This window comes from Nerophis ophidion, linkage group LG27 (genome assembly GCF_033978795.1).
Source record: "Nerophis ophidion isolate RoL-2023_Sa linkage group LG27, RoL_Noph_v1.0, whole genome shotgun sequence".
Classification (NCBI taxonomy): Eukaryota; Metazoa; Chordata; class Actinopteri; order Syngnathiformes; family Syngnathidae; genus Nerophis; species Nerophis ophidion.
The window spans coordinates 34,410,221-34,432,085 of record NC_084637.1 but is presented as its reverse complement, the minus strand read 5'-3'; the positions used below and the strand labels follow the sequence as shown (position 1 = coordinate 34,432,085).

The 21,865-nt window shown below is 42.1% G+C and overlaps 1 protein-coding gene across 1 annotated transcript in view; it reads right to left on the bottom strand.

The window, feature by feature from the left end:
- The window catches only part of pard3ba (par-3 family cell polarity regulator beta a), a 329,828-nt gene that overhangs the window by 131,179 nt on the left and 176,784 nt on the right, over positions 1 to 21,865 (bottom strand). Inside the window, 1 exon segment of the mRNA XM_061889407.1 lies at positions 4,175 to 4,390. Coding sequence (XP_061745391.1) covers positions 4,175 to 4,390 — 216 coding nt within the window.

Here is a 21,865-nt window from a genome sequence, read left to right as displayed (position 1 = left end):
CAGAACACTTTTCCACTTTGCATCAGTCCATCTTAGATGATCTCGGGCCCAGAGAAGCCGGCGGCGTTTCTGGATGTTGTTGATAAATGGCTTTCGCTTTGCATAGTTGAGCTTTAACTTGCACTTACAGATGTAGCGACAAACTGTATTTAGTGACAGTGGTTTTCTGAAGTGTTCCTGAGCCCGTGTGGTGATATCCTTTAGAGATTGATGTCGGTTTTTGATACAGTGCCGTCTGAGGGATGGAAGGTCACGGTCATTCAATGTTGGTTTCCGGCCATGCCGCTTACGTGGAGTGATTCCTCCAGATTCTCTGAACCTTTTGATGATATTATGGAGCGTAGATGTTGAAATCCCTAAATTTCTTGCAATGTCACTTTGAGAAACGTTGTTCTTAAACTGTTTGACTATTTGCTCACACAGTTGTGGACAAAGGGGTGTACCTCGCCCCATCCTTTCTTGTGAAAGACTGAGCATTCTTTGGGAAGCTGTTTTTATAGCCAATCATGGCACCCACCTGTTCCCAATTAGCCTGCACACCTGTGGGATGTTCCAAATAAGTGTTTGATGAGCATTCCTCAACTTTATCAGTATTTATTGCCACCTTTCCCAACTTCTTTGTCACGTGTTGCTGGCATCAAATTCTAAGTTAATTATTAGTTGCAAACAAAAAAAAGTTTATGAGTTTGAACATCAAATATGTTGTCTTTGTAGCATATTCAACTGAATATGGCTTGAAAATGATTTGCAAATCATTGTATTCTGTTTATATTTACATCTAACACAATTTCCCAACTCATATGGAAACGGGGTTTGTATTTCCACCTGCCTCTGATTAGTGTTTGCCCGCTCACCTGCTGGTCGAACACTAATCAGAGGCATTATTTAAGCCTGCCTTTGCCGGTCAGTCGCCCTGGCGTCATCGTTGGCTTCATGCCTGGTCCACATAAGATTTGTTTGGTTCATGCCACAGTCAATGTAAGTTTTTCTTTGTTCATAGTTTATGCTAAGTGTTGGTTTAGCTCAAAGTGTGATTAGCGTGTTGTGCCTTTGCCTTGTTTTCCGTTTGAGTTTTGCTAATTATTTTTACCTGCATGCTTGTCCGCAGTAGTCTGTCTGCCTTCCTGGGAGAAGAACCTCGCAGTAAACTGTGCAAACCACGTCGTGACACTTTTGACTTTGTCATTGTGTGTTTATGAGATTCTACACCAAAATTAGTCGTTGGTGTAGCTCGCTGTTGTTTTAACGGCCAATTAGTGATATTTTGTTGTATTATTTATTGCACATGCCTGTCATGGCCTCCTCACTGAATGTAAGTAACATGCATGCACGAAGACTACGTTCACACTGCAGGCTCGGATGTCCAATTCAGATTTTTTTAGCCGATCTTTTCAGCGACCGCTCACATTACAAGAAATGCGATTAGTAATGTGAATGCAACCTGACCAGCGTGCGGACAGAACCTCTATTTTGGGAAGGAAACACGGCCTCCATACTGCCACGTCTCTGGCATTATCAAGGATTTTAGCAATCAAAGTCAACATTTTATGAACCCAATTATTGTGCGTAAAAGAATAAGAAGGAAGAGGACGAGTATTTTGGCTCTTGCAGTTTTACGGGATATTTTGCTTCGTTGTCTGTGGGCGAGCAGTTGGAGACAGTAGATGTGAGTTCCTAAAACACTTTCTTTTCACCTGTTTTCTGCTCCGTTGTCAACTATCTCTTTTGTAACTGCCCGTTTTGGTGAATAACTGTGACACATCGGTCAGATGCATGTGACCTGATCGTGAAAGTGTTCACACCGTGTATATACAGTCCTGGTCAAAAGTGTACATACAGTTGTAAAGAACATGATGTCATAGCTGTCTTCAGTTTCCAATCATTTCTACAACTCTTATTGTTTTGTGATGTAGTGATTGGAGCACATACTTGTTGCTCACAAAAAACATTCATTAAGTTGGCTTCTTTTATAAATTTATTATGGCGCTACTGAACATGTGAGCAAATGTGCTGGGTCAAAAGTATACATACATTTTCCTCCAGGTCTTATCTTTTGCATCCGTGACACTTCCTGAATACAATTTTAACACTCTTACTAATATGCGGCACGCTGTGAAGCCACACCAAACAAGAATGACAAACACATTTCGGGAGAACATCCTCACAGTAACAACATAAACGCAACACAACAAATACCCAGAATCCTTTGCGTCCGTGACGAATCCTGAATATATTTTACACCCCCCCGTGCGTCAATAAGGTGGGCGGTTTTGGGGGCGCGGGGGTGTAAAACATATTCAGGATTTGTCACGGACGCAAAAGATTCTGGGTATTTGTTGTGTTGCGTTGATGTTGTGTTACTGTGAGGATGTTCTCCCGAAATGTGTTTGTCATTCTTGTTTGGTGTGGCTTCACAGCGTGGCGCATATTAGTACGAGTGTTAAAATTGTTTATATCACAACCATCAGTGTACTCTGTATCACCCAGTATGCCTTTCAATCTTGTACGTGTATCTGCAGAAGCTGCATACAACATGTTGCTGGACTAACAATCATTTTGTACATGTTGTTGAAGGTGTCTAAGGCAATGGCTTCACGGTACGCCCTTATTCTTGTCATCAGGATGAACACCATTGGATATTCGCGAGAACGTTAGCGGCTCCCTTTGTCTTCTTTACTCTGTGAAACGAGTTTAGACAGCTCTGTGAGTGGTAAAGGTGGCCAACCTCTGATGTATTTCAACGGGCGGTTGCGGTTCTGATAAAATGTTGGCTCGGCGGGTGGATGACGACTTTGGTGATGCGGTTGCGGATGATATAATTGCATATCCGCGCATCTCTAATGTACACTTTTGACAACGACTGTATGTCTGATTTACTTCAAACTTACGAAAGAGGCCTTAGTCGGAAATGAAAAGATCAGAATGGCACTATCTACACCAAATCTGATACTGTGCAGCTCATGTGTGAGCAACAAACAATCGGAAGGCCTAAAATATCTGTTTCATATGTTTCAACAGACACGTTCCAGTAAGATTTAAAGTTGCTTCTCCTAAATTGCTGAATGGATAAAATCCTGTCATTTCATTAAATCCAAGTACGGTCCTTTGGCCGGCCTCAGGCTGCTCCAGTGCCAGCACAACATGGAGGCTGAGGACGGTGTCTTGGCAGTGAGGAATCTATTTCAAAAAGTTTACAATGTCAAGAGTAGACTCTTTTTTTCCTGTAGTGATGTCCAGCAACACTTTGAAAATGAACTATTTCAACAAGTGCAGTTAAAAGCCAATAATATAAAAAAAAAAGAACATTTGACATTTGTTTAATTGTATTTCTGGACTGCATACCGTATTTCCTTGAACTGCCGCCGGTATATAGTATGCGCCTGTCTTGAATTACTGCCGGGTCAAACTCGTCACGTCACGAGTGACACTTCACCTGTCATCATTTTCAAAATGGAGGAGGTTGATTTCAAAAATTTAAAATCGCATAAAGGGAAGAAGATTAAGAGCTATTCAGTAGGATTTAAGGTCCAAGCTATTGAATATGCTAAAAAAAACAGTAAGCAGCTATGTTTTATTAATATACCGTAGCTGCGTGTGTCAAATATGAGTCATTAAATGACTCCCGCCTCCTGGTGGTAGAGGGCGCTAGTGATCCTTCTTGCGACTACTCGGCTGCAGAAGAAGTGACAACAAGCAGCAAGAGTGAGCAGCGATCCTTTAGTTTTTCCTCTCGCTTGCACTTTTAACATGGAGGATTACATATCTAAAATAAAACAGTTTTCTAAACTGGACTTTTAATCGAAGCAGGAGGTAATAAAGGAAGATCTCCATCGAGACAGAGAGACTTTTAAAACTGAAGAAAAGATAAGGAAGACTTCTATAAACAAGTTATCGATGCTTTTGATCAGAAGGAGCTGCGCATGGACTTCATTTATAAGTAAAGGTAAGACCATAATAACGTTTTTTTTTATTAAATGTGCTTTTCATGACGGTATCCTTACATCACACTCAAATTTATAAGCGCAGGCCTAAATTTACCGCTTGCCTTTGGTAAGTGCCGGAGTGAGAAGAGGTTTTAAATTAATTAGTGCCGGCAATTCAAGGAAATACAGTATAAACTTATAAAAAATAAAAATAAAAAAAGAAGCCAATAATTCAGAGTTTTAAACCTCACCATCTTCCGACGGGCCTTCATATGACTTGTCGATGGCAATGCGGAAACTCTGGTTGCACCCGCGCCCTCGGACCATTTGTGGCGGCGGCCGATAAAAGGGCACCCGGGCCTTGATGTGATCCTGCTGGGCCTCCGACATGGCAGACTGGAGACTTTCCAGGGAGCTGGACTTCCAGAGTCCCAGGGTCGGGCCCAGCCTTCCTCCAGTGGTGTCCTCTAGAAGGTAGATGCATGAGAGAGAGCAATCAATCAATCAATCAATCAATTAATCAATCAATCAAGCTTTATTAGTGTAGCAGCTCACAAAGGTGCACAAAGTGCTTCACAGGACAAATATGTTAAAAGCAAGTAAAAACCCACATATTAAAACATTAATAATAAATACTTAGAGCATATGTTTGTTAAAAGCCAACTTAAATATGTTTCAGTTGAGATTTATAAACTTCTAGCTCCGTGGTGGCTCAGAACTCAGGCGGGAGGGAGTTCCAGAACTTGGGTGCGGATGCAAAAAAGGCTGATGTGCGTCAGAGAAAATAAAAACAAAAACAAAATGGATAGCAACAACTGTGATGGGGACAAGGTTCAAGCCTTTGTACTCGGCTTCCATCGCCACATGTCCATCCATCCATCCATTTTCTACAGCTTGTCCCTTTTGGGGTCGCGGGGGGTTATTTCAGCTGCATTCGGGCAGAAGGCGGTGTACACCCTGGACAAGTTGCCCCCTCATCGCAGTCACCACATGTCACAAGCAGCTATTTAGGTTTCATTTGTTGAAGTTTATCACATTTTTAACCTACTCACCAAATGTTTACAGCACTTTTGGTCCAAATACAACATTAAATCTTAAACAGTGTAAAACGCCATGTTTGTTTACAATAACACAATTACGACAGGCAGTGTTTGTATACAGTGGTGGTCATAAGTGTACATCCACTTGTAAAGAACATGATGTCATGGCTGTCTTCACTTTCCAATCATTTCTACAACTCTTATTTTTTTTGTGATGTAGTGATTGGAGCACATACTTGTTGCTCACAAAAAACATTCATGAAGTTTGCTTCTTTTATGAATTTATTATGTCTCTACTGAAAATGTGAGCCATCAAAAGTATACATACAGCAATGTTCATATTTGCTTACATGTCCCTTGGCAAGTTTACCTGCAATAAGGTGCTTTTGGTCGTCATCCACAAGCTTCTGCTTACATTTTTCACCACTCCTCTTGACAAAATTGGTTTGGTTCAGCTAAATGTGTTGCTTTTCTGCCATGGACTTGTTTCTTCAGCATTGTCCACACCTTTAAGTCAGGACTTTTGGAAGGCCATTCTAAAACCTTCATTCTAGCCTGATTTAGCCATTCCTTTATCACTTTTGAGGTGTGATTGGGGTCATTGTCCTGTTGGAACACCCAACTGCACCCAAGACCCAACCTCCCCCCTGATGATTTTAGTTTGTCCTGAACAATTTGGAGGTAATCCTTCTTTTTCATTGTCCCATTTACTCTTTGTAAAGCAGCAGTTCCATTGGCAGCAAAACAGGCCCAGAGCATAATACTACCACCACTATGCTTTACGGTAGGTATGGTGTTCCTGGGATTACAGGCCTCACCTTTTCTCCTCCAAACATATTGCTGGGTATTGAGGCCAAACAGCTCCATTTTTGTTTCATCCGACCATAGAACTTTCCTCCTGAAGGTTTTATCTTTGTCCATGTGATGCCAAGGGACATGTAAGCAAATATTAACATTGCTGTATGTATTCTTTTGTTGGCTGACATTTTCAGTAGAGCCATAATAAATTCATAAAAGAAGCAAACTTCATGAATGTTTGTTGTGAGCAACAAGTATGTCCTCCAATCACTACATCACAAAAATTGAAGAAATGATTGGAAACTCCACACGGCCATGACTTGATGTTCTTTACAAGAGTATGTAAACTTTTGACCACCTGTCATGACCTGTGGTCTGGTTTATGTTTTTTTATTTTCAATCTAAGACTCCTTTGGTTCCTGTTTTTTGTGCACCCTTGTTTGTTTTGGTTACCATGGTTACTTAATATTCCTACCTGCTTCTGATTAGTGTTCACCCGCTCACCTGCAGCCTGAGCACTAATCAGAGGCATTATTTAAACCTGCCTTGCCCTCCAGTGAGGGCTGGAGTATTGTTTGCTGTTTACTGCTGAGAGCTATTCCCTGGATCCTGACTCCTGTCCCTGTTTGCTGTTTCCTAGTTTATGTTTTCCTTGCCTTATTTGTTTAACATTAAAAGCATGTTTTCATTTTCCAAGCCTGTCATCTCTGCATCTTGGGGTTCGTCGCCACCACTTGGTGACACCACCACTGTGAGTAAGACAATAAAACAGACACAAGTGCTGTTCTTAAGTCTTATAAAGACACGTAAAAGGTGTCTTATTTTTTCAGCAGCTGAAAATACTTCTAGAAGGATGGCATCGTGCACTTAAGACATTTCCTTCTGGCTTCAGAAGCTTCAAAGTGTCAGAAATGGGCAAAGAAAAGGCAAAGCGAAAGTGAGGAGACAACACAGTCAAAGGAGGTGGGGGGGGGGGTAAGCACAAGTTGCCTTTTTAAGTCCTAAATTGACTTTCTGGGAGGAAGGAGGATTTGTGGGGAATAGGGGGTTATAAATAGAGGGGGGGATTCAAGAATAAAACGCTCAATTTGAGAGGCAGGATTTGTGTCACAAATGTAATTATAGCTGTCCAGCTCCAAGCCTGATAGAATTAAGCTCCCTCAAAGCACGCTGGTGTACTATTCACAGAGGAAGTGTGTGAGTGTGTGGCTATAGTTGGAGGATTTGGGTGAAAAGCCCCGACATTTAAAGTCCTGATCCTCCGACGTGATACGGCTGTGAGGCGAGACAGGATGGCGGGGTCCGGGAGTCTGGCTGTGCTCCCTCCATGCGTGTCAGGTGGTTAAGGCTGCAGGTAAATGAATAATGAGGCTTTAATGGGATGGACGGGCGGCCATCATCGCCAGCATGAGCCGATGGAGGGTGAAATCGCCGTTTATCACATAGCGCTGCCCACGGTGCCAGCAGATGCTCCCGTGGATCGCTTTGCATCATGTCCACCTGATTGCCACCGACTCAAGCTGCTGCACAAATTTGACAAGCAGCCCAAAAGGCAAGCAGGCAGAGATGATGGGCAGCTATTACACCTTTAGGCCCTTCAGCAGATTTCATGAGACCTGCATATTACACTTGTTTTTTCAAATTGGTCCTAAAATTGACATTATTTACGAGAGACAAGAAGACATATGTTGTTTTGGTAACACTTTAGTATGGGGAACATATTCACCATTAATTACTTGCTTCTTAACATTTAAATTAGTAACATATTGCCTCTAAATTACCGTATTTCCTTGAATTGCCGCCGGGTATATAGTATGCACCTGCCTAGAATTACTGCCGGGTCAAACTCGTCACGTCACGAGTGACACTTCACCTGTCATCATTTTCAAAATGGAGGAGGCTGATTTCAATCATTTGAAATCGCATAAAGGGAAGAAGATTAAGAGCTATTCAGTAGGATTTAAGGTCCAAGCTATTGAATATGCTAAAAAGAACAGTAAGGAGCTATGTTTTATTAATATACCGTAGCTGCGTGTGTCAAATATGAGTCATTAAATGACTCCCGCCTCCTGGTGGTAGAGGGCGCTAGTGATCCTTCTTGCGACTACTCGGCTGCAGAAGAAGTGACAACAAGCAGCAAGAGTGAGCAGCAATCCTTTATTTTTTCCTCTCACTTGCACTTTTAACATGGAGGATTACATATCTAAAATAAAACAGTTTTCTAAACTGGACTTTCAATCCAAGCAGGAGGTAATAAAGGAAGATCTCCATCGAGACAGAGAGACTCTTTAAACTGAAGAAAAATAAGGAAGACTTCTATAAACAAGTCATCGATGCTTTTGATCAGAAGGAGCTGCGCATGGACTTCATTTATAAGTAAAGGTAAGACCATAATAATGTTTTTTTTATTAAACGTGCTTTTCATGTTGGTATCCTTACATCACACTCAAATTTATAAGCGCAGGCCTAAATTTACCGCATGCCTTTGGTAAACGGCGGAGTGAGAAGAGGTTTTAAATTAATTAGCACCCCGGCTGCAATTCAAGGAAATATGGTAGTCATTATTAAGCACTTATTTAAACCTTATTCTGCATGGTCTTCTTATACAAGCAGTAAGTCATTAACTAAGAGTCTTCCCTCAATAACTTTATAATTATTGCTTATTAGTAACCCTAACCCTTATACAGTATGTTCCTCTTATGTCCAAATTAAGTCTTTCTTACTTTAATAAGCAACTAATTAATGGTGAATATGTTCCACATACTAAAGTTTTACAATTTTTTTAATTTTTTTTAATGCATTCTTACTCATAAATAAACGTCCACTTACAATGGAGTCAATGCGAAGAACTTTATTCCGCCCATAAAGACCTTTAAATCAGTGGTCCCCAACAACCGGGCCGATTGGTACCGTGCTGCAGAATCATTTTTTATAATTTTTTATTTTTTAATTTTTTATTAAATCAACATAAAAAACACAAGATACACTTACAATTAGTGCACCAACCCCAAAAAAACTCCCTTTTTCATGACAACAAATAAATAAATAAATAAATACATTATTTTTTAAATGATAAACTATAACATGACCAAACTCTCAGGGACAAACCTGACAGTGTTCTTGTCTTATATAACGATTGTGAATGACGAAATTAAAAAATTCTACTTTCCCTTTAACATTTTGGCCCCCCTTTTACATGTGCACTGTAATTCCAGACATGTCTGAACAATAGTGAAGAAGAGGTGTGCAAGGCTGCTTGCTGACATTGCAGTCCTGCTACTCTGACTAACAATTGCTGCTGACGTGCTACAACAGTGCTCAAGACAAGTACAAAATATCATTACAAATCCTACCTGAGCCAGCGTCAACACTAATTGTGACCGCAACAGGAGACTAGAACTTAGCCTACTGGTCTGGGGCTTCAAAGACTGTTCCTACAGGTGTCCGTCACCTTCCTACAGGTGTTCCTACAGGTGTCCATCACAGCAATACTCATATTCTGGGGGATCATTGTAGGCATTTTAATGACCACCCCCGTGTGTCTCGGCAGTCTTAGGGTCTTAACACTCGACCTTCGGATGTACGGCAGTCAGCAGATCTGTCTACTGGCTTTAAGGTTGCCACGGTTACAAGAAAGCGCCCACTCCATGATAACTATATATATGTATGTGATATGTGCGTGTGAGACTGTGATGATTGGTTGCCAGGGAGACACGTTTACCAAGACTGGAAGAGTGCTCTGCCATACTTCGTCAAAAGGAGTATGGTGAACTCAAACATAAATCAGATTTATGGACACGTACATAAGACATAGATGCAAAAAAACATGCTTTCTAGCCAATATCATAAAACCGAACAATAAAACATTGTGATGGACACATAAAAACATACGACAAGCACCTTTGAAAGACCCTCTGGTTCATGCTGCTTTAATCAACTGCCCAAATAAACTTTGTAGTCACATGCTCATGAACAATGCACACGCCTGCTTGCATGTTAGACGCCGCTAACATTAAACTGTATAACTCATTAAACCAATAATTAACCAAAGCCCTGTTTCGGCCACACTAAATCATTTTTTAAAGTTCCGCTCCATGGATAATTTTTCACACGGGTAAATGTGCCGTGTATTTCTTGAATCTCTGGTTCTTAGCTTTGTTTGGACTCATTGATTGTTTACTAACTGAGTTCGGAGAGGAAGTGACGCCAGAAACACAGGAAGTGATGACAGAAAGAACGCACCACAGTCAGCTTCAAAATAAAGCGCTTTCATAACTTGGAGCGAATTACTGGAAATATGGAGGCGAGTCATCCAGACATGTCCGTGTTTCTCCATCCTCTACATGTACAGACACTTGTGGAGATCAATCAATCAATCGTTTACTTATATAGCCCTAAATCACCAGTGTCTCAAAGGGCTGCACAAACCACTACGACATCCTCGGTAGGCCCACATAAGGGCAAGGAAAACTCACACCCAGTGGGACGTTGGTGACAATGATGACTATGAGAACCTTGGAGAGGAGGAAAGCAATGGATGTCGAGCGGGTCTAACATGATACTGTGAAAGTTCAATCCATAATGGCTCCACACAGTCGCGAGAGTCCAGTCCAAAGCGGATCCAACACAGCAGCGAGAGTCCCGTCCACAGCAGAGCCAGCAGGAAACCATCCCAAGCGGAGGCGGATCAGCAGCACAGAGATGTCCCCAGCCGATACACAGGCAAGCAGTACATGGCCACCGGATCGGACCGGATCCCCTCCACAAGGGAGAGTGGGACATAGGAGAAAAAGAAAAGAAACGGCAGATCAACTGGTCTAAAAAGGGAGTCTATTTAAAGGCTAGAGTATACAAATGAGTCACATGAATACCTTAAGAAAAAGCCATTGCAGCTATTTGGGACACAACACTTCTCAGACGGCAAGAGAATCAGAATCAGCTGTGATTCTACTTACCAAAAAACTTCATCCATTTGTCCAAGGAAAGACAACGAGAATGCGGGCTCCCATGGATGTGATACAAAAGGTAGTGTGTGCTTTGTATTACCTGGCCGTCGAGCAAAACGGCGAATGCATTTGGACTGGCAAATCAGTTATTGTCTGCCATGTATGTCGCCGACTCAACGTCTAGGTCCAGAGTATATAAAGTCACCAAAAAGGAATGGACAATACATCTGAAGGCAAAAGAGTGAGGAGTTTCTTGACAACATATCCAGATCCCTGGTTTCATTGTTGTCAAATGTTCTTTATCACATTGTTTACTTTTGTGTCCAATAAAAATGTGATTCATCTATGACGTCTCAGGTGTGATTCACTACCATAGGGCCCCACAACACACTGGATTCCAGTTAACTGAAATAACACAACACTGGATATTGTTCAGCTATAATAGACTCCCTTTTTAGACCAGTTGATCTGCCGTTTCTTTTCTTTTTCTCCCTTTTTAGACCAGTTGATCTGCCGTTTCTTTTCTTTTTCTCGTATGTCCCACTCTCCCTTGTGGAGGTGGTCCGGTCCGATCCGGTGGCCATGTACTGCTGGCCTGTGTATCGGCTGGGGACATCTCTGCGCTGCTGATCCGCCTCCGCTTGGGATGGTTTCCTGCTGGCTCCGCTGTGAACGAGACTCTCGCTGCTGTGTTGGATCCGCTTTGGACTGGACTCTCGCGACTGTGTTGGATCCATTATGGATTGAACTTTCACAGTATCATGTTAGACCCGCTCGACATCCATTGCTTTCCTCCTCTCCAAGGTTCTCATAGTCATCATTGTCACCGACGTCCCACTGGGTGTGAGTTTTTTCTTGCTTTTCTGTGGGCCTACCGAGGATGTGGTAGTGGTTTGTGCAGCCCTTTGAGACACTAGTGATTTAGGGCTATATAAGTAAACATTGATTGATTGATTGATTGAGATAAGTTCCAATTAAAAAAGAAAAGCAACACTGGAGATGACTGACTTGTGCATTTTCCGTGCATGCGTACTAAGTCGCGTTACGCCGGCGGACAAAGGCTAGAGGAGGGGGTTTAAAAGGACCATTGTGTGTGTGGGGGGGGACAAGGACAAGGATAGGTAGGATTTACCCTGTATAACCTTAGCTGGCTTAGTGTAGAAGGGCCTTAAACTGCTTCAGTGATGTGAGTATCATAACATGGGCACTTCTTACATAGTTGTGGACATCAAATGTATGTCTACGGGTCAAATTCCGCTCAAAATAGACACAGTCGTGATTTTAGGCTTATTTTCTTACGAGTTTCAGCACATTTTGGAATGCCCAATTTTAGTTCCATCAGCCTGCAGACGTCATCTACAGAAGACGGGGCGGTTTAGTTCGGTTGGTAGAGTGGCCGTGCAAGCAACTTGAGGGTTGCAGGTTCGATTCCCGCTTCCGCCATCCTAGTCACTGCCGTTGTGTCCTTGGGCAAGACACTTTACCCACCTGCTCCCAGTGCCACCCACACTGGTTTAAATGTAACTTAGATATTGGGTTTCACTATGTAAAGCGCTTTGAGTCACTAGAGAAAAAACGCTATATAAATATAATTCAATTCAATTCAATTCAAAGACCGGAAGCAAGTTGATATAGCGTAGCATGTATGTACTTTTGCAGGGAATCTGAAGGAATCCTCAAAGATGTCTGCCTACTGTAGCGATGCAACTAAAGAAGGGCTCAGCCTGCACACACTTCCAAAGGATGGCAACATAAAGAAAGTGTGGGTCTCTCGCACAAAACAGCACAAACAAAGTGAGAGGAGTGTAATTTGCAGAGATAATTTTCATGATTCTGATGTCACATGGGGGTCACATCTTTATGCAGGATCGTTCCTCCAATGCAAACACGGACACTCCGGACTAAAACGTAAAGGTAGGATGTGATTTAATAAAGTTAAAGTAGCAATGATTGTCACACACACACTAGATGTGGCGAAATTATTCTCTGCATTTGACCCATCACCCTTGATCACCCCCTGGGAGGTGAGGGGAGCAGTGGGCAGCAGCAGTGCCGCGCCCGGGAATCATTTTTGGTGATTTAACCCCCAATTCCAACCCTTGATGCTGAGTGCCAAGCAGGGAGGTAATGGCTCCCATTTTTATAGTCTTTGGTATGACTCAGCCGGGATTTGAACTCACGACCTACCCATGTCAGGGCGGACACTCTAACCACTAGGCCACTGAGTAGGTAAACAATACACCGTACCAAACAGACGGAAATAAACAAAAGAAAAGCGTGCTGAAACTAAGGCAACAACTTAGCACAGATTCTGGAACAGGAATAGATCAGAATGACTGTTGCGTACCACAGACAAGGAAGCCAGGACGAGTGATTAAAAAAGGCAGGCTTAAATAATGTCTCTTGATTAGACACAGGTGTGTCCCAGTGAACAGAGGCAAGTGAAAATCACAAGTAACTATAGTGACAAAACAAACAAGGAAGTGCAACCAGGAACTAAAGAAGTCCCAAACTAACAGAACATAACAAAACTAAACATGATCCGGACCACGGATCATGACATCGGACTTCAAATTAGAAAAGTCTTGGTTGGAGTTGTATTTATTTATTTTTTAAAGACCCACGTTCCAGGAAATATGGCGTGGTTTTCCTAAAATATGTAAAAGAGACTGATCTGGAATTGAACCCCGATTGAAAAGTATTTGAAAGGTAGATAATTGATGGGCCTTTTGTCTGCTTTTGTGTTGGGAACACTCAGGAGTGCAGTTGTCTGCGGCTTCTTGTTCTTATTGGCCTGTTACTTTATTTTCATTTATTCATTTTAAATTTGTTTATATGTGCAATAATGTTTTATGTATGTGTGTATATGTATTCATATGCATGCAGATATGCATCTGTGTGGATACACATACATATACATAGATACATCTGTCATCTCTATCTTTTTTTTTATTTATTACTATTTATACTACCATATTGTATATGCACCTTAGGAGGAGTTGCTCCAATTTCGTTGTTCTTTGAACCTGTTCATTGCAATAATGACAATAAAAACTCTATTCTATTCTATTCTATTCTATATATAAGTGTTGTGTGTTACTTGTTTGAGGGGGAAAATAACATTTGACTTGTGTTTGTCTTTCTGGCCTGTATATGTCAAACATTCAATAAACAAATGTTTACAGTTAAGTGCATATTGTGTACATTCTGCTGGCATCAAGCTAACAAAGCTGCTTACGTCTGTCTTGCCTGTCAAAGCAATTCCATTCCAAGAGAAGGCCGGTCCAAGGTGCAGTCCAATGAAAGAATAATCAGTGGTCACTCTTCCCTGCCCATCGCTCATCTAACACACTTGAATCCTGCATCAGAGTCTGAAGGAGCTACTGTGGCTATAAGTCACTTTTGCTTTTAAGATATATGAGGGTATGGGGACATGTGTATGAAGCCTCTGACGAGATGGATGGCTTTAATAACCGCCGGGGACTTAGAAGGCCATTTCATAATTACCCATGCCTCTACTGGATTACTAGGGGTGTAACAGTACGTGTATTTGTATTGAATCGTTTCAGTACGGGGGTTTGGTTCGGTGCGAGGGTGTATTGAACAAGTTTGGTAGCTAAAGTCTTAACAAGCTGCTCTGCTTTCTGCCTCTGTCTCTGTCTGAGCACCCAGCATTGTCCCGCCCACACAACCATCTGATTGGTTACATACAAAGCCAATCAGCAGTGCGTATTCAGAAAGCATGGAGTCAGTGATCCGGCGTCGAGATGAGCAGATGTGTGTTTAGCAGGTGAGCAGCTGACATCGTACACTCCCCAAATTATAAAAAAACACTTCCCAGTCACAACTATTACAAACATCACTATGAGCTTGGACCTTCTAGAACCTTAAACTGCAGCTCAGCTCGCTCATAATTGAGGTAAAGGCTATGTAGCTTTTAGCTTTATGTTAGCTCATTCTGCTGTGTGTGTGCGTGGTTGTGCATGTGTGTGTGTGTGTGTGTGTATAATAAAAGTCAACTACAGGCTTCCCAAATGCTGTAATAAATTAAGCACGATGAGTTGATTTGAAACTGTTTAATGTTGCACTTTTTATATGTCGAAGAAAGGTTTTGTCATTTTATTTAATCAAAGCAACAACTTGAGGCAGTTTAATGCGGATTAACGTGGGTAGAATTATTATAATGTTCCCAATGTTAAAAGGCATAGCTCGGTTGGTAGAGTGGCCGTTCCAGCAACTTGAGGGTTGCAGGTTCGATTCCTGCTTGTGCCATCCTAGTTACTGCCGTTGTGTCCTTGGGCATGACACTTTACCCACCTGCTCCCAGTGCCACCCACACTGGTTTGAATGTAACTTAGATATTGGGTGTCACTATGTAAAGCGCTTTGAGTCACTTGAGAAAAGCGCTATATAAATATAATTGTCAGGCTAGGGCTGTGGATGTTTGTGCTTCCTCGATGCAAGGATGATGTGGGACGAGTCAGGCATGAATGTAAGCACATGGTTTATTTGATAAACAAACAAACAACAAAAAGCGCTCACAATGGAGGAAGAAACTTGGCTAAACACTACAAACGTGAAACAAAAAAACCTGCTCAATGGCATGAAATGATGGACATAAACTAAAGGACATTGCACAAAAGCAATTGGCTATGAATAATAATAAACTATAAACTAAACTAGCACAATGGCATAAATACAAAAACTTACACGGCATGGAATTATGGACAAGGTGCAGCATGGGTAGGGTGCGTGCGCATGTGTGAGAAGATCCCAGGATGAAGACAAGAAAAAGAGTGACTTAAATAGTTCTGATCATTAGTGAAAACAGGTGTGAGGCTGAGAACAGGGACGTGACGTGACAGGTGTGAGGCTGAGAACAGGGACGTGACGTGACAGGTGAAAACTAATGAGTTGGCATGGAAGCAAACAAAACCAGGAAGTGCAAAACGTGACTGAATGTCCTAAATCAAAAACGTTACATGACAAAACAAAACATGATCCATAGGTGTGACAATAATTCACAAATTCACATTGCTTACAAATTTGGTAAATAAATAACCAAAAAATGTATATTTTGTTGTTTTCTTACTGTACTGAAAATGAACCGAACCGTGACCTCTAAACCGAGGTACGTAACGAACCAAATTTTTGGTGTACCGTTACACCCCTATGGATTACCATAACACAGTGGTAAGGGTAGTGGGGTTTGGATTGGTGTGGGTTGTGTGTCATTTGTAAACACATGACCAATAAGAAGGGATTGTGCACATGCAATCAGAAGACATACTGGAGAAGCAGGAAATAACCAAAATAAGAGCACTAAGAGGAAAAACCAAAACATTACTAAACTGTCAGAGACAAGTCTGACACTGTGGTCATGAGCTTTGGGTCATGACTGAAAGAACAAGATCACGGGTACAAGCGGCCCAAAAGAGTTTGGGTCTCTCCCTTAGAGATAGGGTGAGAAGTTATGTCATCCGGGAGGAACTCAAAGTAAAGCCGCTGCTCCTCCACATGGAGAGGAGCCAGATGAGGTGGTTCGGGCATCTGGTCAGGATGCCACCCAAACGCCTCCCTAGGGAGGTGTTTAGGGCACGTCCAACCGGTAGGAGGCCACCGGGAAGACCCAAGGACATGTTGGGAAGACTATGTCTCCCGGCTGGCCTGGGATCCCCCGGGAAGAGCTGGACGAAGTGGCTGGGGAGAGGGAAGTCTGGGTTTCCCTGCTTAGGCTGCTAGAGCCATAAGAAATTCATAATAGAAGCAAACTTCATGACTGTTTTTTGTGAGCAACAAGTATCCAATCCAATCCACTTTATTTATATAGCACATTTAAACAACAATAACGTTTCCAAAGTGCTGCACAGCCATGTTAAAAACAATTGTAAAAAAAATAAAAATAAATAAAATAAAATAAAAAAGTATATATATATATATATATATATATATATATATATATATATATATATATATATATATATATATAATGCTCCACCAATGACTGAATAAAAACAAAAAATAAATAAATATAAACCAATAAAAACAATATAAAAACAAATATGATTAAAAAATATTTTAAAGGGTGAAATCAATTCAAACAGTAAAATAGAAATCAAAGTGTATAAAAACACAGAGGACAACAGAGGACCACACAACTCACGTAGTGTTAAAAGCCAAAGAATAAAAGTGGGTCTTAAGACGAGACTTAAAACTCTCCACTGTGGAAGCAGTTTGAACATGGAGCGGCAGAGTGTTCCAGAGTTTAGGGCCGACCACAGAGAAGGCCCTGTCTCCCCTGGTCTTAAGTCTAGTCTTGGGCACCACGAGCTGGAACTGGCTCTCGGACCTCAGAGCGCACGCAGGAGTGTAGCTTTGGATGAGGTCCGAGATATATTGAGGTGCCAGTCCATGTAAAGATTTAAAAACAAACAGCAATGTTTTAAAATCAATTCTAAAATGAACAGGGAGCCAGTGCAAACTCTGAAGAATTGGGGTTATATGCTGGCGTTTCCTGGCCCCTGTTAAAAGTCCTGCTGCCGCGTTCTGGACTAACTGCAAAGTATGTGCTCCAATCACTATATCACAAAAAAACAAGAGTTGTAGAAATGATTGGAAACTCAAGACAGCCATGACATCATGTTCTTTACAAGTGTGACCACCACCCTACATCCTCACGGCTGGATTCGCTCCCAGGCAAGTTGTAAGAGAGCTGGGAAAGGAGCTACTCGGTGTCGGAGCCAACATGCTGGAGGAAGTCCCACAAGCCTGGAGCATGTTGATCATCATAACATAATGCAAGAACTGATCCGGCGGGGGAAGCGATCACGAAGAAGCAATCGGATGTATTTGGAACTCAGAGAACAAATAGGCAGCGAGCCATGCAAAAGGGAGCAGGAGACCCAATAATCAAGAGAGGGGTTGGTGGGAGCTGGGAAGGATGGAAGTGGAAAAAGCTCAGACAGAGTCAAAAGACCAAGGAATCTAGTGTGAAGAAGGAGGGAGTGAGAGGAAGAAGAGGAGTGAAGCACTCTGGCCAGAGAGGAAAAGAAGGTTTTAGCCAGATTAAACAAGCAAGGCAGGCCTCTTAAGACCATCCATCTAATGAAATATGTCAAAGCCCATAAAGAAACACTGGGGCCATTAAAGAGCCAGGGCGGGGTGGGGGTGGGGGGGTAGGGGGGGGGGCACAGGAAGCCAGCCCGATGTGCCTTGTCAGCAAAAATGAAAAAGACGCAAAAGCACTGTCAATACACATTAGCAGAGACGTCAGCGGGGAGAGAGCAGCAAAACAACATCAGTGGAATGCAGCCCAGCAGAAATAGATCTCCTTATTTATCCTGGGTCGCCGGGTGACAGAAGCTGATCACAAGTTCCAGGAAAATATTTGCGGCAAAGCAGGTGGCGGGGGGGGGGGGAAGGAAGAGGTGGTGGTGAAGCCACTGGAAGTGCGGCGTGAGAGGCGGTGGAGGTCAGTGACGGAGCCGGGTCACTCGGGTTTTTGCTGGCAGGACTCACACACAACAACAACAACAAACACACCTGATACAACAACAGTGCAGCACTCACACACACAACAACAACAAGCAAGCCTGATACAACAACAGTGCAACACTCACACACAACAACAACCAAACCTGATACAACAACAGTGCAGCACTCACACACACACAACAACAACCAAACCTGATACAACAACAGTGCAGCACTCACACACACAACAACAATCAAACCTGATACAAACGCAGTGCAGCACTCACACACACAACAATCAAACCTGATACAACAACAGTGCAGCACTCACACACAACAACAATCAAACCTGATACAACAACAGTGCAGCACTCATACACAACAACAATCAAACCTGATACAACAACAGTGCAGAACTCACACACACAACCAAACCTGATACAAACGCAGTGCAGCACTCACACACACAACAATCAAACCTGATACAACAACAGTGCAACACACACACACAACAATCAAACCTGATACAACAACAGTGCAACACTCACACACACAACAATCAAACCTGATACAACAACAGTGCAACACACACACACAACAATCAAACCTGATACAACAACAGTGCAACACTCACACACACAACAACCAAACCTGATACAACAACAGTGCAGCACTCACACACACAACAATCAAACCTGATACAACAACAGTGCAGCACTCACACACAACAACAACCAAACCTGATACAACAACAGTGCAACACACACACACAACAATCAAACCTGATACAACAACAGTGCAACACTCACACACACAACAACCAAACCTGATACAACAACAGTGCAGCACTCACACACACACAACAACAACCAAACCTGATACAACAACAGTGCAGCACTCACACACACAACAACAATCAAACCTGATACAAACGCAGTGCAGCACTCACACACACAACAATCAAACCTGATACAACAACAGTGCAGCACTCACACACAACAACAATCAAACCTGATACAACAACAGTGCAGCACTCATACACAACAACAATCAAACCTGATACAACAACAGTGCAGAACTCACACACACAACCAAACCTGATACAAACGCAGTGCAGCACTCACACACACAACAATCAAACCTGATACAACAACAGTGCAACACACACACACAACAATCAAACCTGATACAACAACAGTGCAACACTCACACACACAACAATCAAACCTGATACAACAACAGTGCAACACACACACACAACAACAAACACACCTGATACAACAACAGTGCAGCACTCACACACACAACAACAATCAAACCTGATACAAACGCAGTGCAGCACTCACACACACAACAATCAAACCTGATACAACAACAGTGCAGCACTCACACACAACAACAACCAAACCTGATACAACAACAGTGCAACACACACACACAACAATCAAACCTGATACAACAACAGTGCAACACTCACACACACAACAACCAAACCTGATACAACAACAGTGCAGCACTCACACACACAACAATCAAACCTGATACAACAACAGTGCAGCACTCACACACAACAACAATCAAACCTGATACAACAACAGTGCAGCACTCACACACAACAACAATCAAACCTGATACAACAACAGTGCAGCACTCACACACAACAACAACCAAACCTGATACAACAACAGTGCAACACACACACACAACAATCAAACCTGATACAACAACAGTGCAACACTCACACACACAACAACCAAACCTGATACAACAACAGTGCAGCACTCACACACACAACAATCAAACCTGATACAACAACAGTGCAGCACTCACACACAACAACAATCAAACCTGATACAACAGTGCAGCACTCACACACACAACAATCAAACCTGATACAACAACAGTGCAGCACTCACACACACAACAACCAAACCTGATACAACAACAGTGCAGCACTCACACACACAACAATCAAACCTGATACAACAACAGTGCAGAACTCACACAACAACCAAACCTGATACAAACGCAGTGCAGAACTCACACACACAACCAAACCTGATACAAACGCAGTGCAGCACTCACACACACAACAATCAAACCTGATACAACAACAGTGCAGAACTCACACAACAACCAAACCTGATACAAACGCAGTGCAGCACACACACACAACAATCAAACCTGATACAACAACAGTGCAACACTCACACACACAACAATCAAACCTGATACAACAACAGTGCAGCACTCACACACACAACAATCAAACCTGATACAACAACAGTGCAGAACTCACACAACAACCAAACCTGATACAAACGCAGTGCAGCACTCACACACACAACAATCAAACCTGATACAACAACAGTGCAACACACACACACAACAATCAAACCTGATACAACAACAGTGCAACACTCACACACACAACAATCAAACCTGATACAACAACAGTGCAGCACTCACACACAACAACAATCAAACCTGATACAACAACAGTGCAACACACACACACAACAATCAAACCTGATACAACAACAGTGCAACACTCACACACACAACAATCAAACCTGATACAACAACAGTGCAGCACTCACACACAACAACAATCAAACCTGATACAACAACAGTGCAGCACTCACACACAACAACAATCAAACCTGATACAACAGCAGTGCAGCACTCACACACACAACAATCAAACCTGATACAACAACAGTGCAACACTCACACACACAACAATCAAACCTGATACAACAACAGTGCAGCACTCACACACAACAACAATCAAACCTGATACAACAACAGCGCAACACTCACACACAACAACAATAACACTTATGTTAAGGAAACCATATGGGTGTAACAGTACACAAAAATTTTGGTTCGGTACGTTCCTCGGATGGGAGGTGACGGTTCGGTTCATTTTCGGTACGGTAAGAAAATATAAATTTTTGGGTTATTTACCAAATGTGTAAACAATGGCTTTATCCTTTTAACACTGGGAACACTATAATAATTCTGCCCACGTTAATCAGCATTAAACTTCCTCAAGTTTTTGACACAACTTTTCTTCTACGTATAAAAAGTGCAACATTAAACAGTTTCAAGTCAACTCATCATGCTTAATTTATTACAGAATTTGGGAAGCCTGTAGTTGTTTTTTATCGTGTAAATGTTATATTTTTTATCAACATGTGATAGCAGGAACCCTGCCATTCAAAACTAGGCTGCTACATTACTAATGATTAATGTAACTATAGCTGAAAAAAATAGTACAATAGCAATAGGAGAAAGTATTCATCTCTGAACACCATGGAGTTCATGTAGGCTTTATGATGCACTTACATTATTATATACACTTTGACTCTTCATTTAACAACATGTCCTATTTTGCTGCTTCAACACAGCTCAATCAACACTGTCCGTAACACACCCACATCCCGCAAAATGAGCTAACGTTACGCTAAAAGCTAATTAGCCTTCACCTCAAGCCAGGACTGCGAGTGAGCTGAGCTGCAGTTTGTTTCTAGAACGTCAACGGGCTCATAGTGATGTTAGTGGTAGTATACTGGGAAGTGTTTATTATCATTTGGGGAGAGTACGCAGCCTTATGCTCACCTGCTAAACACCTATCTGCTTGACGCTGAAGCGCTGACTACATGCGCTCTGACTATGCACT